The 20,929-nt window shown below is 38.2% G+C and overlaps 1 protein-coding gene across 1 annotated transcript in view; it reads left to right on the top strand.

Annotated features, from left to right (window-relative positions):
- Nucleotides 1-20,483, top strand: part of LOC145353877 (microtubule-associated protein RP/EB family member 1-like) — a 50,247-nt gene extending 29,764 nt beyond the window's left edge. The window contains exons 3-7 of the mRNA XM_080204796.1: nt 1,269-1,414; nt 2,599-2,806; nt 8,810-8,928; nt 12,318-12,470; nt 19,621-20,483. Coding sequence (XP_080060922.1) covers nt 1,269-1,414; nt 2,599-2,806; nt 8,810-8,928; nt 12,318-12,470; nt 19,621-19,680 — 686 coding nt within the window. The 3' untranslated portion in view covers nt 19,681-20,483. The remainder of the gene's footprint in view (nt 1-1,268; nt 1,415-2,598; nt 2,807-8,809; nt 8,929-12,317; nt 12,471-19,620) is intronic.
- Nucleotides 20,484-20,929: the final 446 nt, after the last annotated feature.

The raw sequence follows: 20,929 nt of genomic DNA, 5'->3' as shown, positions 1-20,929 counted from the left end.
GTTGGATGAAGGAGTAGCTCGCCTTCCTCTAAGGGGGCTTCCAGATTGTCCTCTTTCTTGAGGCTTGGGGTCCCCTGGGCAGGGTACTGTTGTATTTCTTATGAGGTTATGCTGCTCTGTTCCTGGTATTGTTTTTATAACAGTGTACACTGCTAAACCACATCTACTGTCTATTGGCTAATCATGGTCTTCCTCTCTCTGGGGTTTCCTTTCTTCAATGGAGAGGTGAGGTGCTGATATGGGCTCTGGTTATGTTTAATTTTAGAAGGTTCCTTTATCTGGAGGAGAAGAATTGTGAATCTCATCATGATATCCCATTTATGGATATCTTGATTTTTTTTTCTTCTTGTCAGTAGGGTTTCTTGTTGGAAAATGGTTCAAGTTTCCCAGTGATGGTGGGGCCTGAACAATGCCTCTGCTACAGCTGGAGAGAATGATATGTGGTGTTGCGAGTCTTGGCATGGTGCAAGAATTCCTGGCTTGTGTATGAGTACTACTGAACACAGGAATCACAGCTCAGAATGTCCCAAATGTATATGCTCCTGTATACAAGAGTGTACACTGTCATGCCACATCTTGTACCGATGGTAGTGTCCTTGTGTTCCTCTTTATTTGGGGTATCCTTTCACTGCTTTGAGGTCTTGGGTCGCTGAGTTAGGTCCTGATTGGTTGTATTTTACCCCATAAGGGATCCCATATATTGTGTAACTCCTTGTTACCCTGTGGTGGAGGGCATGCACCATGGTGCCATATGCTCAAGCTTTTATCCTGAGATCCCCACTGTTTCTGATGTCCTTTCATTATCCATTCTTGGTGTTGCTAACTGAGGTAATGAAGCTATTACATCTGAATGGGAAAAATGATTCTTGTTCATCAGTGCATATAAATTGAGATTGTTTGGTTATCTTTCATAAAACTTCCATGTTAATTGGAATCTTTAATGCAGGTAATTGCAAAAGGGAGAAGGAATAGAAATCACCTCAGTTTGAGGTTCCTCATTCCGAGCAAAGAATTAATTGTGTATTTCAGAACATGGTACAACTGAGCAATGGTGTTAACCCAATTAAAATGTTAAAAGGATGAAAATTCCTCCAAGCTAGTAGTTTCAGGCAGCTTATTTCCACCTTCTCTGCAGCCCTGGTAGATGACCAAATGGTAATAACACCATTAAATGATTTTTAAAGAAGTATGATAACAGATTATTTAACACTAGGACACCTAAGGGATGTACCGCAATCTAAATTGTAAAATGAATTTCTGTTTTAAAGGTACAGCATATTGTCAGTTCATGGACATGCTTTTCCCTGGTTGTGTTGGACTGAAGAAAGTGAAATTTCAAGCCAAACTGGAACATGAATATATTCATAATTTCAAACTTTTACAAGCAGCCTTCAAGAGAATGGGGGTCGATAAAGTAAGTTATCGACTATAAATTGCTTGTTCCCCCAGTTGTGTGGTCATCTTGCAATATATTATATTGCCATCATAAAGGTAGTGCATGATCTCTGCCCTACTGGATTTCCATAAATGGGTTCAATATTTGTTGCAATATTTAACAAATTTTCATATGTCTTCCTTGAATATACTTAATTGAGAATTGGTGTTCCAAAAGTTAGTTGATTTTCCTTACTGCAAAACAACATTCAAGTGCAAATTTAGTATTTTCTTTCCATTTGCTTCTCAACTAAGGACTACCTCTTCCTATCTCAAATCCTTCCATTGTCACTTCACTGCCTGTAAGTCTTTGATTAGCTGTACTTTCATCCAGATAACACTTGGGAAGATTGAAGGCCATCATTTTTAGCCCTTCTGTAGCTTTGTTATTGATTTGAAGCCCCAACCTGGCTTTGAACTGAATTAAATTGCGTATAACCTCAGCATGCTATTGGATTCTGCGTTGAACTTCCCATGTCCATTTCTCTCAAACGTGAGAACTGGCTACTTCCATCTCTAACGTTCCTGCTCTACAGCTGCCCCAACTCTTTTTATATGTGACTTCTTCACTCAGCTTTAACTCATCCAAAACTCCGCTCCAAGTATCCTTTCCAGCACTAAGCCCTGCTCACTTAACACTTTTGTTTTGGGTTTTTTTTTTGTTTTTTTTTCCTGACCCACCAATGTAAAATTTATCTTTTTTGTTTAAATCCCTTTCTTGGTTTGCATCTGTGTAATTTATTCGGTTGCTACTATTTCCTTCTAAATTCTCCGGTCCTCTAACTTTGGCCAATGGTCAATTCCCCTCTCTCTTCGTAGCAGCATTGGCAGTTGTGCTTTTCACTGCCTAAGTTCTATGCTCTGAAGTTATCTCCCCTAAACTTTTCAAACTCCCTCTTCCTTTAAAATCGTTCTCAAATTCATTGTTGTTGGTCACCTGTGTGAATAGCTCCTTCCTGAATGTTTTTGTGTTCAATGTGTTTATATGAATTCGGGTTATTTGAATGCTCTGTCTTATAAATGGAAATAAAAGTTAGATTTTAACTGTTTATTCAAAGACTAGGAATTAGTGAATTTTGCTCATTCCCGTGATTAACTGATCCCATTCTGTGTAAGGAAAGAAAGATAGTAAAAAGTCAAAGTCTAATTTTCTTTATTTTTCAGATAATCCCTGTTGATAAACTAGTAAAAGGAAAATTTCAAGACAATTTTGAGTTTGTTCAATGGTTCAAGAAATTCTTTGATGCAAACTATGATGGTAAAGATTATGATCCCATACTTGCTCGGCAAGGACAGGATGCAGGTCCACCACCCAATCATGGTGACCAAAGTTTTAATAAACCTAAGAAAGCACTCAGTACAGGAACCACAGGTATTGCATTTTATTTATTCAATTCATTTATTTGATATTTTTAATAATGGCAGTGTATTGCATATTTATTAAAAATTGATTTGGGTGTGAAAGTTGATTTTGGTTGACAAAAGCACTAAAGGCACATTTAATAATGAAGCTTTAGGGGTAATTTGAATGAGTACGTATTTTATGTTTTCTGTGCCTGACTTCATGTTGTATTAGTAAAAGTGTAAACTGTCTTTCCTTGCAACCAATTGAGTGGGATTGTGCACATAAGGTAATTTCCTTGTTCCATAGCATTTAAATGTTGGGTTCTGATTTTGTTAGGCTAAGGTTTCTTTTGGTTACAATAACTCTTAGAAAGGAAACTCTCAAAATGATATTAATTTGCTGTCTCTACCTATTTCTGCCTCCTGGTTAGCGTGCACTGTCTTGTTTGCTTATTCAACTTGTGTACAGAGGGGAAAATCGGTGATAATATAATCTCCGTGCCTTCTGGTTCTCCAGTTGCAATAATATCTGGAGGTTGTTCAAATTCACTAATATATCTTTGCATCACCGAAACATTTGTTGCCAGTGCACAATATGTGACACAGTGGAATTTAACACCACTCTCCACACAATGCCTGGGCATGTTTGGAAGAGGGGTGGGGGGGTGCAGTGCCAGCTGGAGACCTTGCTCACTTCAGTTAAGTCCAGAAGTTTCATGGGACAGTCTGTCCATCTTGATACTAATCAAGACCTTTGCCCACTTAAGAGCGCCAGCCTGCCACTATCTTGTCCAACTAGCGGCATGCAATGAAGCCTCCATCCAAGCCTGAACAGCGAACTCTTGTTATGCTATTGGAGAGAAACAGGGTGATGACAATGGCCCTCTGTCCAAAGGCACTCCGTGCCTCATTGAAGGACCTAGCATCAGAGAGAGAGGGGACCAGTGAAAACCACCACTGTGCCATGCCTCTGATCCCATCCCTGCCCTCACTCACCTTTTGGCCTGAGTATCCTCATCCAAGCTGGATCTCTGGTGTGTGTATTATTGGCAGCTACCATTGCTGTCAGTGGTGCTGCCTGCACTGGCATCACTTTGGGGTGGGGGTAGGATTTCTGACCCCTGGGTTCCTTAAACTTAGGGGAAGGCCTGAAAATGACCACTCACTTGCCTTAATATGTGTACCTGCCCAATGGATGCAATGCAGATGTCTGTCCAGTTGGTATGAGACCCGCATTGTCTTCATTAAATTCCCCGTGTGGCACAAAGTATGAGATTGTGTGTAGCCTGAATTAAGTGGATTTCATTTTGCTGCAGCTCACGTCAGACCCCTTGAAGCAAGATATGCTTTTTTTGTGATATTTAAGATCTTGGTAAAATATTAGGCCATTGGTTCACATCCTCTATTCCAGTGTTAAGGCTTAACCATGCCATCTAAGTGATGCTGAACAGACTATAAATGCTTTCCCAATAAAAATGTTAGCAGATGGATACCTTTTTAAGCTATGCATGTGTATTGCCAATCAGCATTATTTTTAAATTAACCTACTTCCCTCTGATTCTGATATGCTTCAAGTATTCAAGAAGATAGTTGAGAGTACTGAACAGACTTTATAAAGTATAGGTGATCAATTCATACAGTGCAGAAGGTAACAATTCTGATTTTTTTTCTCACTGTCCTGCTACCTGGTTTAGCTTAATCTTCATTATATTTATAAACAGGGTGTTGATCAGTTGGTCAGATTTTTTTCCCATATTTCATTAGACACTTTGATTTATTTGTCATATTATTTCTATTTCAGTTAAACACACAGTTATAGTACTTTTTTTTTTATCCTTGAGATAATTAAGTTTGATTTTTTTTAGAAGTAGGAACAGGGAGAATTGATACATTCAAGAGGTGTGCTGCACAAAGAATCAGAAGAATGAGGTGATCCTGTTGAAACATATAGATTCTTAAGGGGCATAACAGGGTAAATGCTGAGAGAATGTTTCTCCTTATGGTAAAGTCTAGAAATAAAAGGCATTGCCTCAGAATGAAGGGGTGCCAATTTAAGACTGATGAGATGAGAAATTCGTCTGAGTGTTTTTGGAATTTCTTGCCACAGAGAGCTGTGGGGGCAGAATCCTTGTGTTTAAAGCTGAGATGGGTAGATTTTTGATTGGTCAGGGAATTGAGTGTTACGGGGAAAGGGAGGAAGATGGATGTGAGGAATATTGGACCAGTTATGATCCTGTTGAATGGTGGAGCAGGCTCAAGAGACTGAATGGCCTACTTGGGTTCCTATTTCTGGTCTCATGGTCTTATTTCTCTGAGGTTCTTGTAATCTCTTTTTAAAAGCCTTACATTTATATAGTGCCTTTCATAGCCCCAGGATGTACTAAAATGCTTTGCAGCCAAATAAATACCTTTCAAGTATTGATCACTGGTGACATTGGAAATGTGGCAGCCAATTAACATGCAGCAATATGACAATGACTAGATAATCTGTTGTAGCGATATTGGTGGAGGGATTAAATCTTAACCAGAACATGAGGGAAGAAACTACCATTCTCTCCACAATAATATCATGGGAACCACCCAAAAGGCAGATAGGACAGGACTTTCAGCACTACACTGGAGGATCAGCCTAAATTTCTGGAGTGGGAAAGAAGGATTTATACAATGCTTTTCATGACTTCTGTCTCAAAGCACTTTATGATGAACAAAATACTTTTGAAGTGCAGTCACTTTTATAAAGCAGAAACCGCACAAACGAATGACACACAGCAAACTCCCCAAACAGCAATATGATGATAACCAGACCATCTGTTTTTATGATGTTGATTGAAGGATAAATATTGGCCAGGCTCCTCAAAATAGTGCCATGAGATCTTTGACATTCACCCATCCAAGTAGGGAGATGGGAGCCCAGTTTAACATTTTCATCCAAAAGATAACTCCTTCAACAGTGCAGCACTTATAATTGCACTGAGTGATAGTCTTGATATTCATGCTCAAATGCTGGCATTGTGCTACAGTATATAAAATAGCTTATATTTAATGCGTTATTATCACTGCTAACTAGATGTCTACCCTAGGGTTACTGACTGTTCTGCAAGTAAAATTGGAAAGTAAGAAAACAAATATTGCAGAATTTTAGTTTACACTGATGGTTATATTGAACTACTAAGCATTAGAAGTCAATGACTTGGTGTTATGACAAATGATTTAAACTTGAACAACACATCCACGTAAATGGTTGAAACTTTTAAAGGTGTGACTGATATTTCTATTCTGCAGTCTTGATCACATGCATGATTTAACTGGTATCCAATTTATCCCTCAACCAAAGTTGCTAACAAAAATAATTAATTCATCTAAACCTCTTACCTGTATCCTAGCTCTCACTAAGTTCTGTGCACCCACCTATGCTTGCTGACCTACATTAATTCTTGGTGCAGAACCATCTCAATTTTTAAAATTCTCATTTTTCTCAGTGGTCTGGCACCCCCTTATCTCTGTCACCACCTCCAGTCCTGGGCCACTCTGCTTCAATTCTGGAATGCTGAGCATGCCCAACTTTCATTGCTCTATATTGGCCATGTTCTTGAATTTCCTTTTTTTTTCAACCTTTCTGCCTCTCTCTCTTTTTCTCCCTTTTCTTTTTAAAAGACAAGTCTAGTTTGTTGATCAAATTTGTCACCTATCCAGAACCCCTCTGTAGCTGAGTATTCAGTTTTGTAGGTGATGCTCCTGTGAAGTGTCCTTGGATATTTTGACTTTGGTGATGTAAGTTGTACTCTGAGCCTGTCATCTTGAATTCTACAAACTTTCAGATGTTATTATGTTTAAAACTCGTAGTTCAACTTAAATTGCAAGTTACCATGATCTTTAAAATGTATAGACTACGTCAGTGTTGATTACAATTTGTTGAAGGTCCTACATTTAGTTAATTTAGTCTTCATAACTTGCTGAAAGTTATGTGCATCACCACTAGGTGTCACATGATCTCTACATGCAAATAAAATTTATCCTTGTGCTTTTGAGAGTTGATTTTGTTGCTGGTTCTGATATCTTAATCAGTGAAAACTATTTACGATTGGAAATATCTTTGATATTTATGACATGAAATAATAGATTTAAAATGTGTATTAAATCATTATAATTTCTCATGCTGTTGCATGAGATCTCTGCTTACATTGTTATGTAATTTCTTGTGTTCTTGTATGAGATTTCTGCTTATATCGTTTTGAGGTATAAGTTGCATAATAAGGAGAAAGGAGTGTATGGGAATAATTTCAAATATAAGTGACAATGTCCCTCCCTCTGAATTTAAATATTTCAGTTGTTTTGAGGATTTCTGATTCTTTAAAGAAAAACATTGAGTATTGAGATGAACTTTCCTTTAAACATCCTGTTCAAATCATTGTATTTCTAGCCTTTTCATTAATGTAATTCCTGTAAAATTATAAATTTTAACCCATGTCTGTTTTCACATATTGCAATTTCCATGCACACCATTTAGATTTTTCGAGACTTAAAAATGAATAACTCTTAAATGCTATTAAACTCCACAAATGAGTCTTATTGCAAAGTATTCATCTTGGAAATGTTTCATTGCGTGGGAGCAAACTCCTATTGTTTGTGCTTAGTGCCAGCTTTTGGCTGGTGTTTTTCAAAACTGGATTCCCATTCTCTTGTGCCAATAAATTGAGAAGCTTGACATTTGCTGGCATATTTTAAAAGCGCCGCAAATTTGTGGGCCTCTTTGCTATTCGTATTGGATAATTATCTGCTCTATAAATTACAGATGACAGTGTAAATACTGCAGCGCCAGAGAGGAAGACTCTGAAATCACCATTTTCTGTAGCAAATGTAACAAGATCAAATATTGGTACAATCTTTTGGTATTTATAGAAAAAAAATTGCATTATGTCACGTATGCCCTGTGGTGTTGAAAGTAAGCATGGAATTCAGCACATGTCTTGTGTTTAAGGAAATTTTCCTGGCAAATTATTTAATGCAGCAGGGGGAAGTTTATTTGCACCATTTTCTTGTGGGGGTGGGTGAGTTCAGGACAAAACCAAAATGTTGCACCAATTATCCAGGCTCAACACTAAAGCAGTGGAAACCCAATTAACCATCAAATAAAGGAATCCCACCCCCCCCCCCCACCCCCGCCAAATCTTGCAGTAAAAATTGGTAGACTCCAAATTGTCAACAATTTGAGGAATTTAAAAATTATGACTGGACTCGTTTTAATTGGAAAGGACTGTTGGAACAGGCATTTCACTGTGTAGGGATCATACAATAGAGAAGTGAATTTATTTAACTGAGAATAATTGACATAAATGAGAAGAGAAGACAGACTAGCCAAGAAAAGCCTGGCTACTACAGAGCCTGAATTGCAGGTGTATCTTGTTGCTATCTAAACTCAACTCCTACTCACTGGTTGCACTTTTTTTGGTTTATTAGTTGGAGGTAAGGTTATTTTTGTGCACTGTTTCTCCACTTATTAACACTTAAATATTTGTCTTTTATTATGTTCACCACTCCTCACCAAAATTATTTTGTCAGTAAAAAGTGGGGTTTTTTGTCTGTTTCTATTAACTGCAGAAGTGGGTTATCCAGGTTTTAGTCTTTAAATGATGGCCACTAAAATGAGGAACTAAATCTTGCAGCTCAGCTAAAACGACTTCTCAAGTCTAGACCATGAAGCAACTGATGGACTAGTGATGGTGGTGTTGGTGGAGAGGAAATCACATTACAACTTCATGGACATTCAATGTGTGAGATCTATTTGAGACGAGTACTTTGCAGAGAAAGTCTCTTGAAATAATACCGTTTCACATGCAAGAACAAGTAATCTAAGCTGCAAACTTCTAAAGGAAAAATGATAGTGGCACTTCATTTATTAACCTAAGAACAACGTAACCCACTATTTGGCAACTGGGCTTAAACTTCTCAGGTATTATTGGGAAGTAAGAAATATTGTGTACTGTCTGCTGTTTTAGTAACACTGTAGTAATTGTGGATATTAATATTACAGTTACTCAAAAAGTTCATCCAACGCAAAAAGTTACTACTCCAAAACCTGTGTCTGGTGCACCCAAAAGACCTGCATTAGTGGGAAATGGAGATGCACAAGTTGCAGAACTAGCTCAACAGGTAATTGCACACTGTCTTTCAATGCACTTAAATGTTTGCTATAGTTTTGGTGTTAAGCTTATTGAATCAACGTGTGTTTGCTCCTAAATTTTAAGACTATTAAATTTGGTTTAAATAGAAACAGTATTAGATATCTCATTTTTCTTGAATCTAAGCTCATAAACTTCAGGATTATCCTTGGAAGCAGATCTTATTGAAATTATTAGAGTATGAAATGTTTTACCAAAATGGTAAAGGAAGATACTTATGTATATTCATCATTCCCCTTTGTTACGTTAAATAATATAAAAGATGTAGGAATTGGGCAAGGAAAAACGTTAGTGTGGATAGCTCTGGTAAAGATGCACCAACTGACTTGTGAGGTGGAGTTTCTAGATTCCATATGAACTTGTACAATGTTGGTTCTCATTAATTTAGATCTTGAATCCTGTCAGGATATTTGCTTTAGAAAAGCTTGCTTCTTTGCTTAGCTGCTTTGAAAAGGTGATATTTTACTGCACTTGGTTTATGCTCCCCTTGGCGTATGCAAAGCTTGGCTCTGAACCACACCCTGATTTTGTCCTCCCATTTTAGGCAGCAATTTCCTATGTAGCTTTAACGTAGGTTTCTATTAGATTTTGAGCACTTTACGTTCTGAACTTTACTGAAACTGTAACTTTCTCTGGTTTTGCATAGTGATATGTCAGCATTCTTTTTCATGTAGTGAATATCTAACACTCAGCTAGCTACCTGAGAAGTAAATTCACTCCTTGATGTAATTACTTCCATTAATGTCTCCAGGTGTGATTCCTAATCCATGTTAAAATCTGATCTTGGCATAATTAATGTGGAGTAACTATTATCCCCAGGTATGATAGAGAAATTGCTCCTGATCTACCATATTGGGGTCTTCTTTAAATTTTTTAAAATAAACTAGGATTCACTCTGATTTAACTTTTGTCCTTTTCAAGGCCCCTATGGTTTTGTGCTAAGAAAATATATGGAAATGCACCTATTCCAACAGAAAAGCAGATGTGGTTTCAAATTTAGGGCAACAGATTTATAGTCTCACTTCTGCTTGTAAAGTCATTTGGCCTGAGATGCTATAGAATAGGCTGGTTAAACTGTCCAGATTAAAGTAGTCATAGTATAATTACCTTAGCCAAAGATTTTACATAAATTGATGCAGTTAATACTGCTCCAACATTCTTGGGGCATCTTTAATTTAGAATCAAAGGCAACAGGTCAAAGTGTTCTACTGCAAGTATATATGGCTAAGCTTTTAAAAGCTAAGAGCTTCTTGATACTTTTAGGAAGAAAACAATGTTGGTAAAGTAAAGGCCAGTATGCCTTCTAAACAACGAGCTTTGCTTCCATGACTTTTTCTGTAGCTTGGTGCATATTCTGCCACTCCATTCAGGTTAGGAGAGGCGTTACCCCACAGTTCAGAAAGGTTAAGTTGTATAGTATTTTGGGCGGAATTTGAAAATTAACTGGCAGACATAGATCTTTATTTAATGAATTAAGATATGTCACAGTGCACCTGAGATTGGACCTAGAGTACCCATTAGCACTACAGCACATCATTTTTGCCTGTATTGACATTCATATGCACAAAATTGCCTCCCTATTCCCGCAGTGTTTTAACGTATGTTAGAGGATCACCTTTTTTTGCCATTACTCCAGCATGATGCCACCACTAAATTTTTCTCTCATCTCAGCAACCCAAAGAGATCATTCCCTCTGTGACACATGGTCCATTCCTCTATCATCCTTAATATCTTATCACCCCACTCACTCCCATGTGCTGAGAAGTGTCACACCTGCCCCTTTTATCTCCTTTTCTCACTGTCCAAGGTCTAAATATTCCTTCCAGGTGCAACAGTGATTTACTTGCACTTTTTTCAATTTAGTCGTGTATTCTTTGTGCACAGTGAGGTCCCCTCAACATTAGGGAGACAAACGCAGACTGGGGACTGCTTGGCAGAAATCCCAACCTTCGAGTCGCTTGCTGTTTCAATTCACCAACTTGATGTCCTACTCACATTTCTGATCTCAGCCTGCTACAATATTTCGGTTAAGCACAACCGTACAAGCTAGGTGAACAGCATCTCATCTTCCAGTTAGGCACTTTGCATCCTTCTGGCCTAAACATTGTGTTCAAGAAATTCAGACTGTATCCTCCATTTTTATTTTTTTTTTGCCATGTGTTGGGCTGAATGTTTTTGCTTTCAAACAGTGCTGACCCTGTTCTGCAATTAAAACCTACTTGAGATCAAAGCTTGAACTGTCATTATCCTTTGTCTTGTGTTCCATGATGCCTTTTTATTTAATCCCCCTATCCCTGATCTATTTTGCTCCACTAGCATCACTTCCCCCACCCATTTTCAGTAGCGCAAAACTTATTGCATTTCTACCTCTTTGCAGTTGATCTCAATGTTTTGCTCTGTTTCCCTTGGCAGATGCTGCCAAACTTGCTGACATTTTCCAACAATTTCTGTTTTTATTTTGGATGTATTTCCAGCATCGGGAATATTTCGCTTTTAGACGCATTTCTCTCTTCCTCCCCCACAACTCCCCCCACCCCCTCCCCAAACCACAACGTCTATTTCCTGACACTTTTCAATCAGATAACTTGAAGACCAGACAAGGGAGTGAATATTTTCTAATTTTTTTAAATTTGCACCTTTTGAAGTAGCAGATATTTAAATTGTGAACCATGCATGGTCTATAGAGCAAACTTTTACTTAGTTGCAGTGTAAAATGAGGGTTGTGTACATGTTCTCTGTCTGCAAATTAATATGTGTAGCTTCCAATACATGTAAATGCACCACACACTGCAAGCCCAACTGACTTACCTTAAGTTGGTTGGCAGCGTAACTTTTAGCATACAGAGGATTGTTTAGCATGTTGGCCAATCATAGAATCACATAATGGACATTTTGCTGATTGGGTACAGTCTGTACTGGGACACGTTGCTCTAGTATAGGACTATGTTCTTTGCAAACAGAAAGAACATGTGCACTTTACCTATTTCAGATGAACAAAATAGTCATTTGCTGGTTCACTCCACAGGACAATGCATTGACCCATCACAGTCAAGCTGCCTGGTTTAAATTTCAAACAATGATTGGCAGTTAACTACCAATCACAATCAACTTGTCTTCTCCATGGCAACAATTCTGCTCAGTCCACTTGTCAACCAAACAGCAGCATTATCTCATACAGTAAAGAGTTGTTTTCCCTGCAGTTGATATTCTTGTGATTGTCCTTATGACTGAGATGAAACATTTGACAAAAACTATATATTGGAATGAACCTCTATTTCATCTTTTTAAAGGTCAATTGGTTTGAATTTGAAATGAACAAAGTATTGCTGTATTATTAGTTAATATTCTATGTTTGTACAGATCAATGTACTAAAAATTACAGTTGAAGATCTTGAAAAGGAAAGAGACTTTTATTTTGGGAAACTGAGAAATATTGAATTAATCTGCCAAGAAAATGAACAAGATAACGATCCAGTGATCCAACGAATTGTGGAGATTTTGTATGCAACAGACGTAAGAACCCTTTTGTTCGTATTTATTTGACTTTTCAGTGTATATTTCCAAGAACTTTTATAGTGGATTGACCGTGTGGTGGAGGGTGTTGAATTCTGTTATCCTTAATTGCTATTTTCTCAAGAAAAACTAACCTGTTTTTAAAGTTTAATTTTTTTAATTGGAAAAAGTGAAAATATCTAGATTCTCAAGTGCGAGTTAGTGCTGTTTTAGGCTCACCGATGCTAATTTAGATGCAAGACCAATTTGTAATGTGTTGTATGCGTATGTTTATATTAACTGGAATCTATTCTAAATGTATGCCACAAAAATATTTGGTGGGCAATGGAGTTGTGAAGATTCAAGACATTGGCCCTGAACAAACCCAGAGAAATATATGTATTTATGACAAATTCAGGCCTGTCATAGATATCCCTACTTGGGTTTTGCTCCCAAGCGGTCCGAGTCTTGGTTTCTGCTGCATTCGACTTTCGCTACTTTGTGTGTCTTCTTGCGTGATAATCACTGTCTGAAATTTCCACTTTGCAAATAAATGCTGTTAAAGCCCAAAAAAAGCATTACTCAACAATGTAACTGTAGCATCTTCATGTGATCTGAGCCAGATACGTCTATCTTTTTCAAGTACAATTTTTCAATCTCAAAGGGGACTGAATGAGCAGTTAGTGAGACCAGACGTATTGTATATTGTTGAACTGCTTTGTTTGTGTGACCACGCAGAGCAATTAAGATTGCATTCATTTATTTTATTTCTACAACTTTTTTAATTCATTGATGGGACATGGGTGTCGCTGACTGCCCAGCATTTATTGCCCATCCCTAATTGCCCTTGAGAAGGCTGCCTTCTTGAATCGCTGCAGTCCATATGCTGTGGGCTGACCCACAATGCCGTCAGGGAGGGAATTCCAGGATTTTGACCCAGCGACTATGAAGGAATGGCAATATATTTCCAAACATGGAGTAGAGATTCCACTTAGCTGCATTCAGTAACACATTTTGATTTTGGAGTTTTTTGCACCATTTCCACTCCCTACCATATTGCTGAACATCAAATCTTTCATGAGCCAGGGTAATTGGACGGTGCTAAGAATGTAATTTTGTTCAACTAAAAAAACCTTTAAGGGGTTGCCTGTTGCAGTTCACAAAAAAATGCATGTTTAATGTGTGCTGGTCACTCCTTTAAATAACCTGGTTAAAGTAACAGAAAATGACTTAAAATGCAGAACCTTTACTAGAGTCATTGATGTACAGAGCTTTGTTGAGTTCTGGCGAAGGGTTATCTTGACTCCAGGTTGGCTATATTCTCTCTGCACAGATGCTGTCAGACATGCTGAGTTTTTCCGGCATTCTCCATTTTTTGCCTTTACCCAGAGAACTCTCCTGCTCTGTGTTCTTTTACATCCACCAAAGAGGGCCAACCGATCCTTGATTTAACATCTCATCCAAACGTAGCACCTCCAACAGTGCAGCACTTCCTCAGTACTTGCACTGAACTTCACCCTTTTTTAACTGAAGTCCTGTAGTGGGTCTTGAACCTGCAATCTGGTGATTTGGGGGCAAGAGTGCTACCATCTGAACCAGAACTAAAACTTTTGGCGTTGCAATCAGATCTTGTAACATTTTATTTGTTTTCTGGGAGACAGGAAAAAAATGTTAAATCCCAAACTGAATTATTTTGTCGCAGTTGGGTCATGTGTGTGCTGGATGATCACTCTGATTTCTGATGTTTCCACACCCTGCATGTTTGCTAGCTGGATGGAAACTACCCAAGAGAAATGAAGCCCTGTGGCTGACAGCTCTGACAGCCAGCAATGTTATTGCTGCATATAATTATGCATTGGGTTTGCCTTTGCCCATGCAGGTTCTCAATTTATCTTTGCACCCCAGTAAGTACTAGTTCTCAGCTCAATGAACTATCCTTGCACACTAGCTTAATGCATTCCAGTATGTTATATCACAACCAGTGACATAACAATGTGTTCCTTGAACCACTGAAACATAAGCCTATTTCCTCTTGCATATGCTACAGACCTGCATTCTGAACACCTGTTCCCTCTTGTGTAACAGCATATGCACTTCTAGGTTTTGATATCTTTTTAAATTTCAGTTTTTTGCATTGCAATGTGACCTTGTTTGATTTTTGCCTGCTAAGAATTTCATTCGCCATGGCATGTCCCCAATCAATCAAGGCATGTTTACTAACTATTCAGATATTTCATGCAGATGAAACGTTTCAACAAACTGTATCTCTTTTTCCAGTGATACTCATGCTCTGAACTACCAAACGACAGGCTAGTAATCTTCCTCCAACGTAAGTGTACCCCCCCTCAAATATGGAGGCTAAGGCAATATGTGGCACTTTAGGTGAAATCTCACCAATGTATCAAGATTTCCCTGCTTTTGTATTCCCCTTATTAGAAAGACCCAACATTCTATTTGCCTTCCTAATTATTTTACCTTGGGTAACAATCCAGCCACCTCCACACACTCTCTCTCACACACACACACACACACACACACACACACACACACACACACACACACACACTCTCTCTCTCTCTCTCTCTCTCTCTCTCTCTCTCTCTCTCTCTCTCTCTCCCCCCCCTCTCTCTCTCTCTCATTCACACACTCTCTCTCTATATGGGCAATGAGATCCCTAGAATCCCGTCTAGTGCTACCTTTTGTGACCACTCCTCAACATCAGTGTTCATTAAACCATTCAAACAAGCCCTGTGGCTGATATTGTTTTAGCTCCAACAGTCTCTTTTACATATGTCAGATTAGAGACAGTGCAACTCAGTTTGTGATTTATGTAGCAACGTGATTTCTCAAACATGCGCGGCTTCTTGTTTTGCTTCAAGATTTCCAAGTGTCCAGTTGTGGCTCACCTTGTGGTCTACTTTGCTTCACTTAAAGAACATGATCTCATTGTCTTCAGATTAGTGACTGCTGCTTGATTACTGTCTTTGGTCCCAGAGAAGGTTTGCCAGCACATCACCTTATCTTTGGGGTAATATAAAATGTCTAGTTATGACCTCAGTAGAGACTTGTAACTTTAAAAATCATATTTGAAGTTCTAGTGACTGACTGGAAGGGTCATATAACAAGACTTCAAGTTATTTTACTGTACTAACCTTTTACAAAAATGATTAAACATTTTTGTAGGCAACTTGACTACAGAAAGATTTTCTCCCTTTTAGTCTTTTAAAAACAACTAAAATTCCCTTGTGCCCTGGTTATATGTTAGGCTGTCCCTTAAGTTGGCACTTTTTTTTCCTAAGGATCAGTCCAAAGCTATTTTCCTGCTTCCCTTCTTCATTCCTGGCTAGATAACTTCCAATCCCATGATTGACTTTCAGGGTGCATGCTACCCTAGAGATTTGTCCCTCTAGACAAAGCTCAGTGAATCTTCCAGGTTTGTTTAAACCTTCACAAACTTAGACTCTTAAATGTGAATAAAATTTCCTCCCACCTACTGTCTGGTGAACAATAAAGGCAGCATTTTCTCTGTTTGGTGCAGGACTGGCTGCTACTTGCCCTCTCTGGCCAACCCTTTCTCCCTCCCTGTGAGAAAGGTATGAGTATCTTGCACCACCTTCCCAGTAAATCAACTGCCTCCACCCCAACCCCTGCAACCAAGTCACCCGAGCTGCTGCTTGTCAGACTGAATGCCACCATTTCTTCCAACCTTCCATTTTACCTTAAATAATTGGATTTTTTAAAAAATTATAAAATAGTTATAAACTTTGTCTTTGCTTGGATGAGAAATTAGTGTTACACTGGCTTACCTGTGCTCAAGGGCATAAAGTGATATGATCACATACCTAGCTGCGTGAGAGTTTATACTCTGAATCAGATTTTTAAATCATCTGAACAAATTCTAGAAATGTATCCTTTGATTTAAGTGTCAAAAGACATTTGTAGTCTGACATCATTGCCTTCTGTGCTTTCTTGTGCAACTGGGTGACCACTTTGTTGTTACTGTTTAGATCCTTTGTTCATTTTTTTTTGTCTGTATGACTTTGATGTTAAATCAGCTTTGGATGTAGTTCAGATACCGATAAGATTTGATCTGGGGAAAGAACACAAACCTTATTTAGTGATGTTATCTTGACTTCCTGTTTATTTTTGTACCACTTGCGATGATTGGTTAACAATTCAACTGTTGGAGCACAATTATCAACTCCACTTCAAAATTTGGATTTAGATTTGATTGATGTTCAGTTGATGTTGTCTACATGGACTTTAGCAAGGTCTTTGACAAGATACCATATGGTAAGTTGTTGCATAAGGTTAAATCTCACGGGATCCAAGGTGACATAGCTAAATGGATACAAAATTGGTGATGACAAAAGCCAGAGGGTGGTTGTAGAGGACTGTTTTTCAAATTGGAGGCTGTAACCAGCGGTGTGCCTCGGGGATCAATGCTGGGTCCACTGCTATTTGTCTTTTGGATGAGAATATAGGAGGAAGGGTTAGTAAGTTTGCAGATGACACCAAGATTGGTGACGTTGTGGACAGTGAAGAAAGTTATCTCCAATTGCAACAGGATTTTGATCAATTGGGCCAGTGGGCCGATGAATGGCAGGTGAAGTTTAATTCAGATAAATGCGAGGTGATGCATTTTGATAGATTGAACCAGGGCATTGGGGAGAGTTATAGAACAAAGGGATTTCGGTTCATAGCTCCTTGAAAGTGGAGTCACAGGTGGACAGAGTGGTGAAGAAGGCATTCAGCATGCTTGGTTTCATTGGTCAGAACATTGAATACAGGAGTTGGGATGTCTTGTTGAAGTTGTACAAGACATTGGAATGGCTACACTTGGAATACTGTGTACAGTTCTAGTCACCCTATTATAGAAAGGATATTATTAAATTAGAACAGTGCAGAAAAGATTTACTAGGATGCTACTGGGACTAAATGGTTTTGAGTTATAAGGGGAGGCTGGATAGACTGGGACTTCCTTCTCTGGAGCATAGAAGGCTGAGGAGTGATCTTATAGAGGTCTATAAAATAATGATGGGCATAGATCAGCTAGATAGTCAATATCTTTTCCCAAAGGCAGGGGAGCATAAAACTAGAGGGCATAGGTTTAAGTGAACTGGGAAGAGATACATAAGTGTCGAGAGGAGCAATTTTTCCTTACAGGGTGGTGAGTATCTGGAACAAGCTGCTTTAAAAGCATTTAGACAGTTACATGGGTGAGATGGGTACGCAGGGATATGGGCCTAATGTGGGCTGATGAATGACAGATGGAGTTTAATACAGATAAATGTGAGATAATGCATTTTGGTGCATCATCACCAAATGTGAGATCATTTTCAAACAAGTAGATGTAGGAAGAGAGAGAAAAGAGAAAATTTGCAACTCAGTTGGTTCTGGATTATTCATGTTCCGTGCCTTCCACCACACAAGTAATAAAAGGATATACCAAAGGTTGGGGGATATCAGGATACAGCCACAATGGCATAACCAAGCTCTCAGGATAACAGTGACAGGGCTGAAAAACTTATGGAAGACCCAGTATCAGATGCAAGGCATCAAACTCTTAAGACTGTATTGAAGATCCTCTCGAGCTCTTTAAGAACATGGGACCAATGGGCTTTAATCCTGATACAGGACCAAAAACAGTGCAGAGAATCCCGAGTCCATCTTTCGCTTTGATACCACAAGGATATGATGGATTCAAACCTATACTGAAAGTTTGGAATAATATGCAGACAGTGCAATATCTTAAGCTAATTTTCTTTTGTTCTCAAACTAAAATTTTATTAGGACATTCCCAAATATCACCCCACAACTTCAAGTCAATATTTACTGCAAGGATTTTGGCTCACAGAATTTTCCCTATCAATGTGATGTCACACAATACCAATTAAGAAATAAAATTACAGGGGCATGGATGAATGAATGTCCTTGGACTTATCAGGATAACAGCTATCAAGCAAAGATTTTGCCTATTAATAGAACAGGATCAATTAAGGGATGCAAATACAGGGATACGTTCTAGGATTAGAGAACTGCAGAACGTGACTCCAGGATAGTCAACGAAATTTGCATTGTGGCTCAGTCATAGGATTGTCCTGTCATTGTGAAAAAGCACAGTATCGGATCAGCACAAGGAAATAATTACAGTCCAGTCCAGGATTAACAAGTATCTATGGGTCGCAACTCCGAATTGTTGCTTTTCACAGATTCTAAAAAAGCCAAGCTGCTTTTGGATTGTTGCATGTCCTAATGGAGCCTTCGGTTCCCTATGGAAAACGGATCACGGATATTCTCCCTCCAGCCCCAATTTTTCAAGATCCATCAGGATGTCTGATGTACTATGCAGCTAATTCTCTAAGGATTGCAGCTGAGCCTCAAACAAAGAAGCAACACTTCCAACAGTGAAGATTCTACATTCCACATTACAGAACCTCTTGCCAATATTCTGCAGTTCATCCAAGTGAGCGTTAATGTTCTGTGTCAAAACAGAGTTTATCTTCTACAACTTTGACATCTGCAGTCATGTCCTGCAACGCCTTTGAGAGCACCAGACCCTGAGACTGTTCTTCCTGATCGAAGATTCTTTTGACATTCTGTCATCCAATACTCGCAGAAATGTTCCAAGGACGTAGGACAGGATAAGGTGACTATGAGCCGTGCATAAAAGCAAGTTGAGCCAGAGCTCACGGAAATATGATTATTCTTGCAGTTGCATCATGTGACTCCATCAAACCGTTTTCTAACTCCCTCCTGCATTTCATCCTGCTCAACGCCTTTTTCCGTCAGCCTAGACTGCAAGTATCCTGTTTCCAAGAGCCAAGCTATCTGCATTGATGTTTGTGATTCTTATTTATTTTTTGGCTCTTCATTCCCTGAAGTAACAAAATTTCCAACACATGGATGTATGCTGTTTGGTACTGAAACAATAAATTGCTTGTTTGAATTCTGAGAAATATAATCAAAGCTGAGTTATGAGCATTTACTATCTATAATTTCAGATCCCTTTCTATTTTAAGTACACAAATACGGTAGCCTTTATTCTGTTACATTTTAAGGAAACTTAGTTACAAATAGAACGTTATGTCCGAGGACAATCTTTATTTTCAATGACTTGATCTGCCTAATTTGAATGTTGCTTAATAAATGCTCAATATTTTTGTTTCAGGAAGGATTTGCTGTGCCAGATGTAGCAGATGAACAACCAGAAGAACAAGAAGAGTATTAAACTTATTACTTGGATGCAGCGTACCCATGATTGGAATACCTTGTTAGAATCATGTGTGCATGTGCACATCCACAAAGGAAAAGACACTCTTATTTTCTGTAAAATCAAAAGAGCTTTGTTTGTAATTTTGTTAGTGTAAGCAAAATTAAAATGTACCTCCTTTCTAAATAAGTGCACTTTGCAGAAGTTTCAGTCCATATTTAATGATGATCGCTTCTACACGTTTACATCTGAGCAGTATTTGCAGTGTGGAAGTGGAAATTCTCGAAGGTCCTTCAGAGTGCTGTTGTAACACCTTGATGCTTTTGCCACTACTAAAAGCAGACATGCTCTTGGACAGTGTTAAACAGGTTGATTGATAGAATGATCACTGCATGATAATGACTGTAAATTGCACTGTAATGGAAAGTGTATAGAATGGTTCAGATCTTTATACATTATCAGTTGTATGTTGATAGATATAGCGTGTCCCAAACTATGTTGTGTATGTGGCAAGCCAGTTCATTTGATGTGCAAGAAATGAGTTGGCTATAAATACCTTGCATGAATTTTGTATGGTGAAATTGACATTGGATCAACTGCAGGAAATCGCTGTGGTGCCAAAAGTTCCCACAAACCTACAAAAGTGGTTGTTACTGCAGCGGTAAAAAATTTCCTGAATTCTTCTGTGGCCTTTATTCCTTTTACTGCCCTAAGATTTCAGTATGCTGTAAGAAAAATCAAACTTGGTCTTAAAACTACAGGGTGTTTTTCTACTCAAATCAATTTCTACTAACAATAAAGTTTGATATTTCAAAAAATTGTCTTGGAAATGTTGGTACATAATTTTTAAAATATTCTGATCAAATATAGAACATTGCTAAAGAATAGTTTAATGCTAATTTAATTCGATCAGTTGTAATTTTTAAGGCTAATCACTGCATTTGTTCTGATGTTGATAGTTCTTTCCGTAAAGATTAGAACCAGAAAGGAGGTTAATTAGGCTACATTATGGAAATAAGATTTTTCTCTGCCTCTTATTTCCTTCCCAGTTGGAAATCTGTCCATTATTTTAGTGTTCCAAATAAAATGACCATCTTTTGTATATTGAAAATTATTAAAAACCAATTTAAGATGTATTTTGTCATTTACGCCACCATTTTGTGGTATTACTTTGTGTAGTAATGATTTTAGACTTGTTTTCAAGCTATTTTTCTCTGTTTTTGGTCAAAGCCACCTCAAAAAAATAATAACCGCTGTCACGTTTTGG

Source organism: Carcharhinus amblyrhynchos, chromosome 16 (assembly GCF_965287045.1).
Source record: "Carcharhinus amblyrhynchos chromosome 16, sCarAmb.v2.hapA, whole genome shotgun sequence".
NCBI lineage: Eukaryota > Metazoa > Chordata > Chondrichthyes > Carcharhiniformes > Carcharhinidae > Carcharhinus > Carcharhinus amblyrhynchos.
Note: the sequence above shows the minus strand (reverse complement) of the source record. Positions and strands in the feature narration are given on the sequence as shown.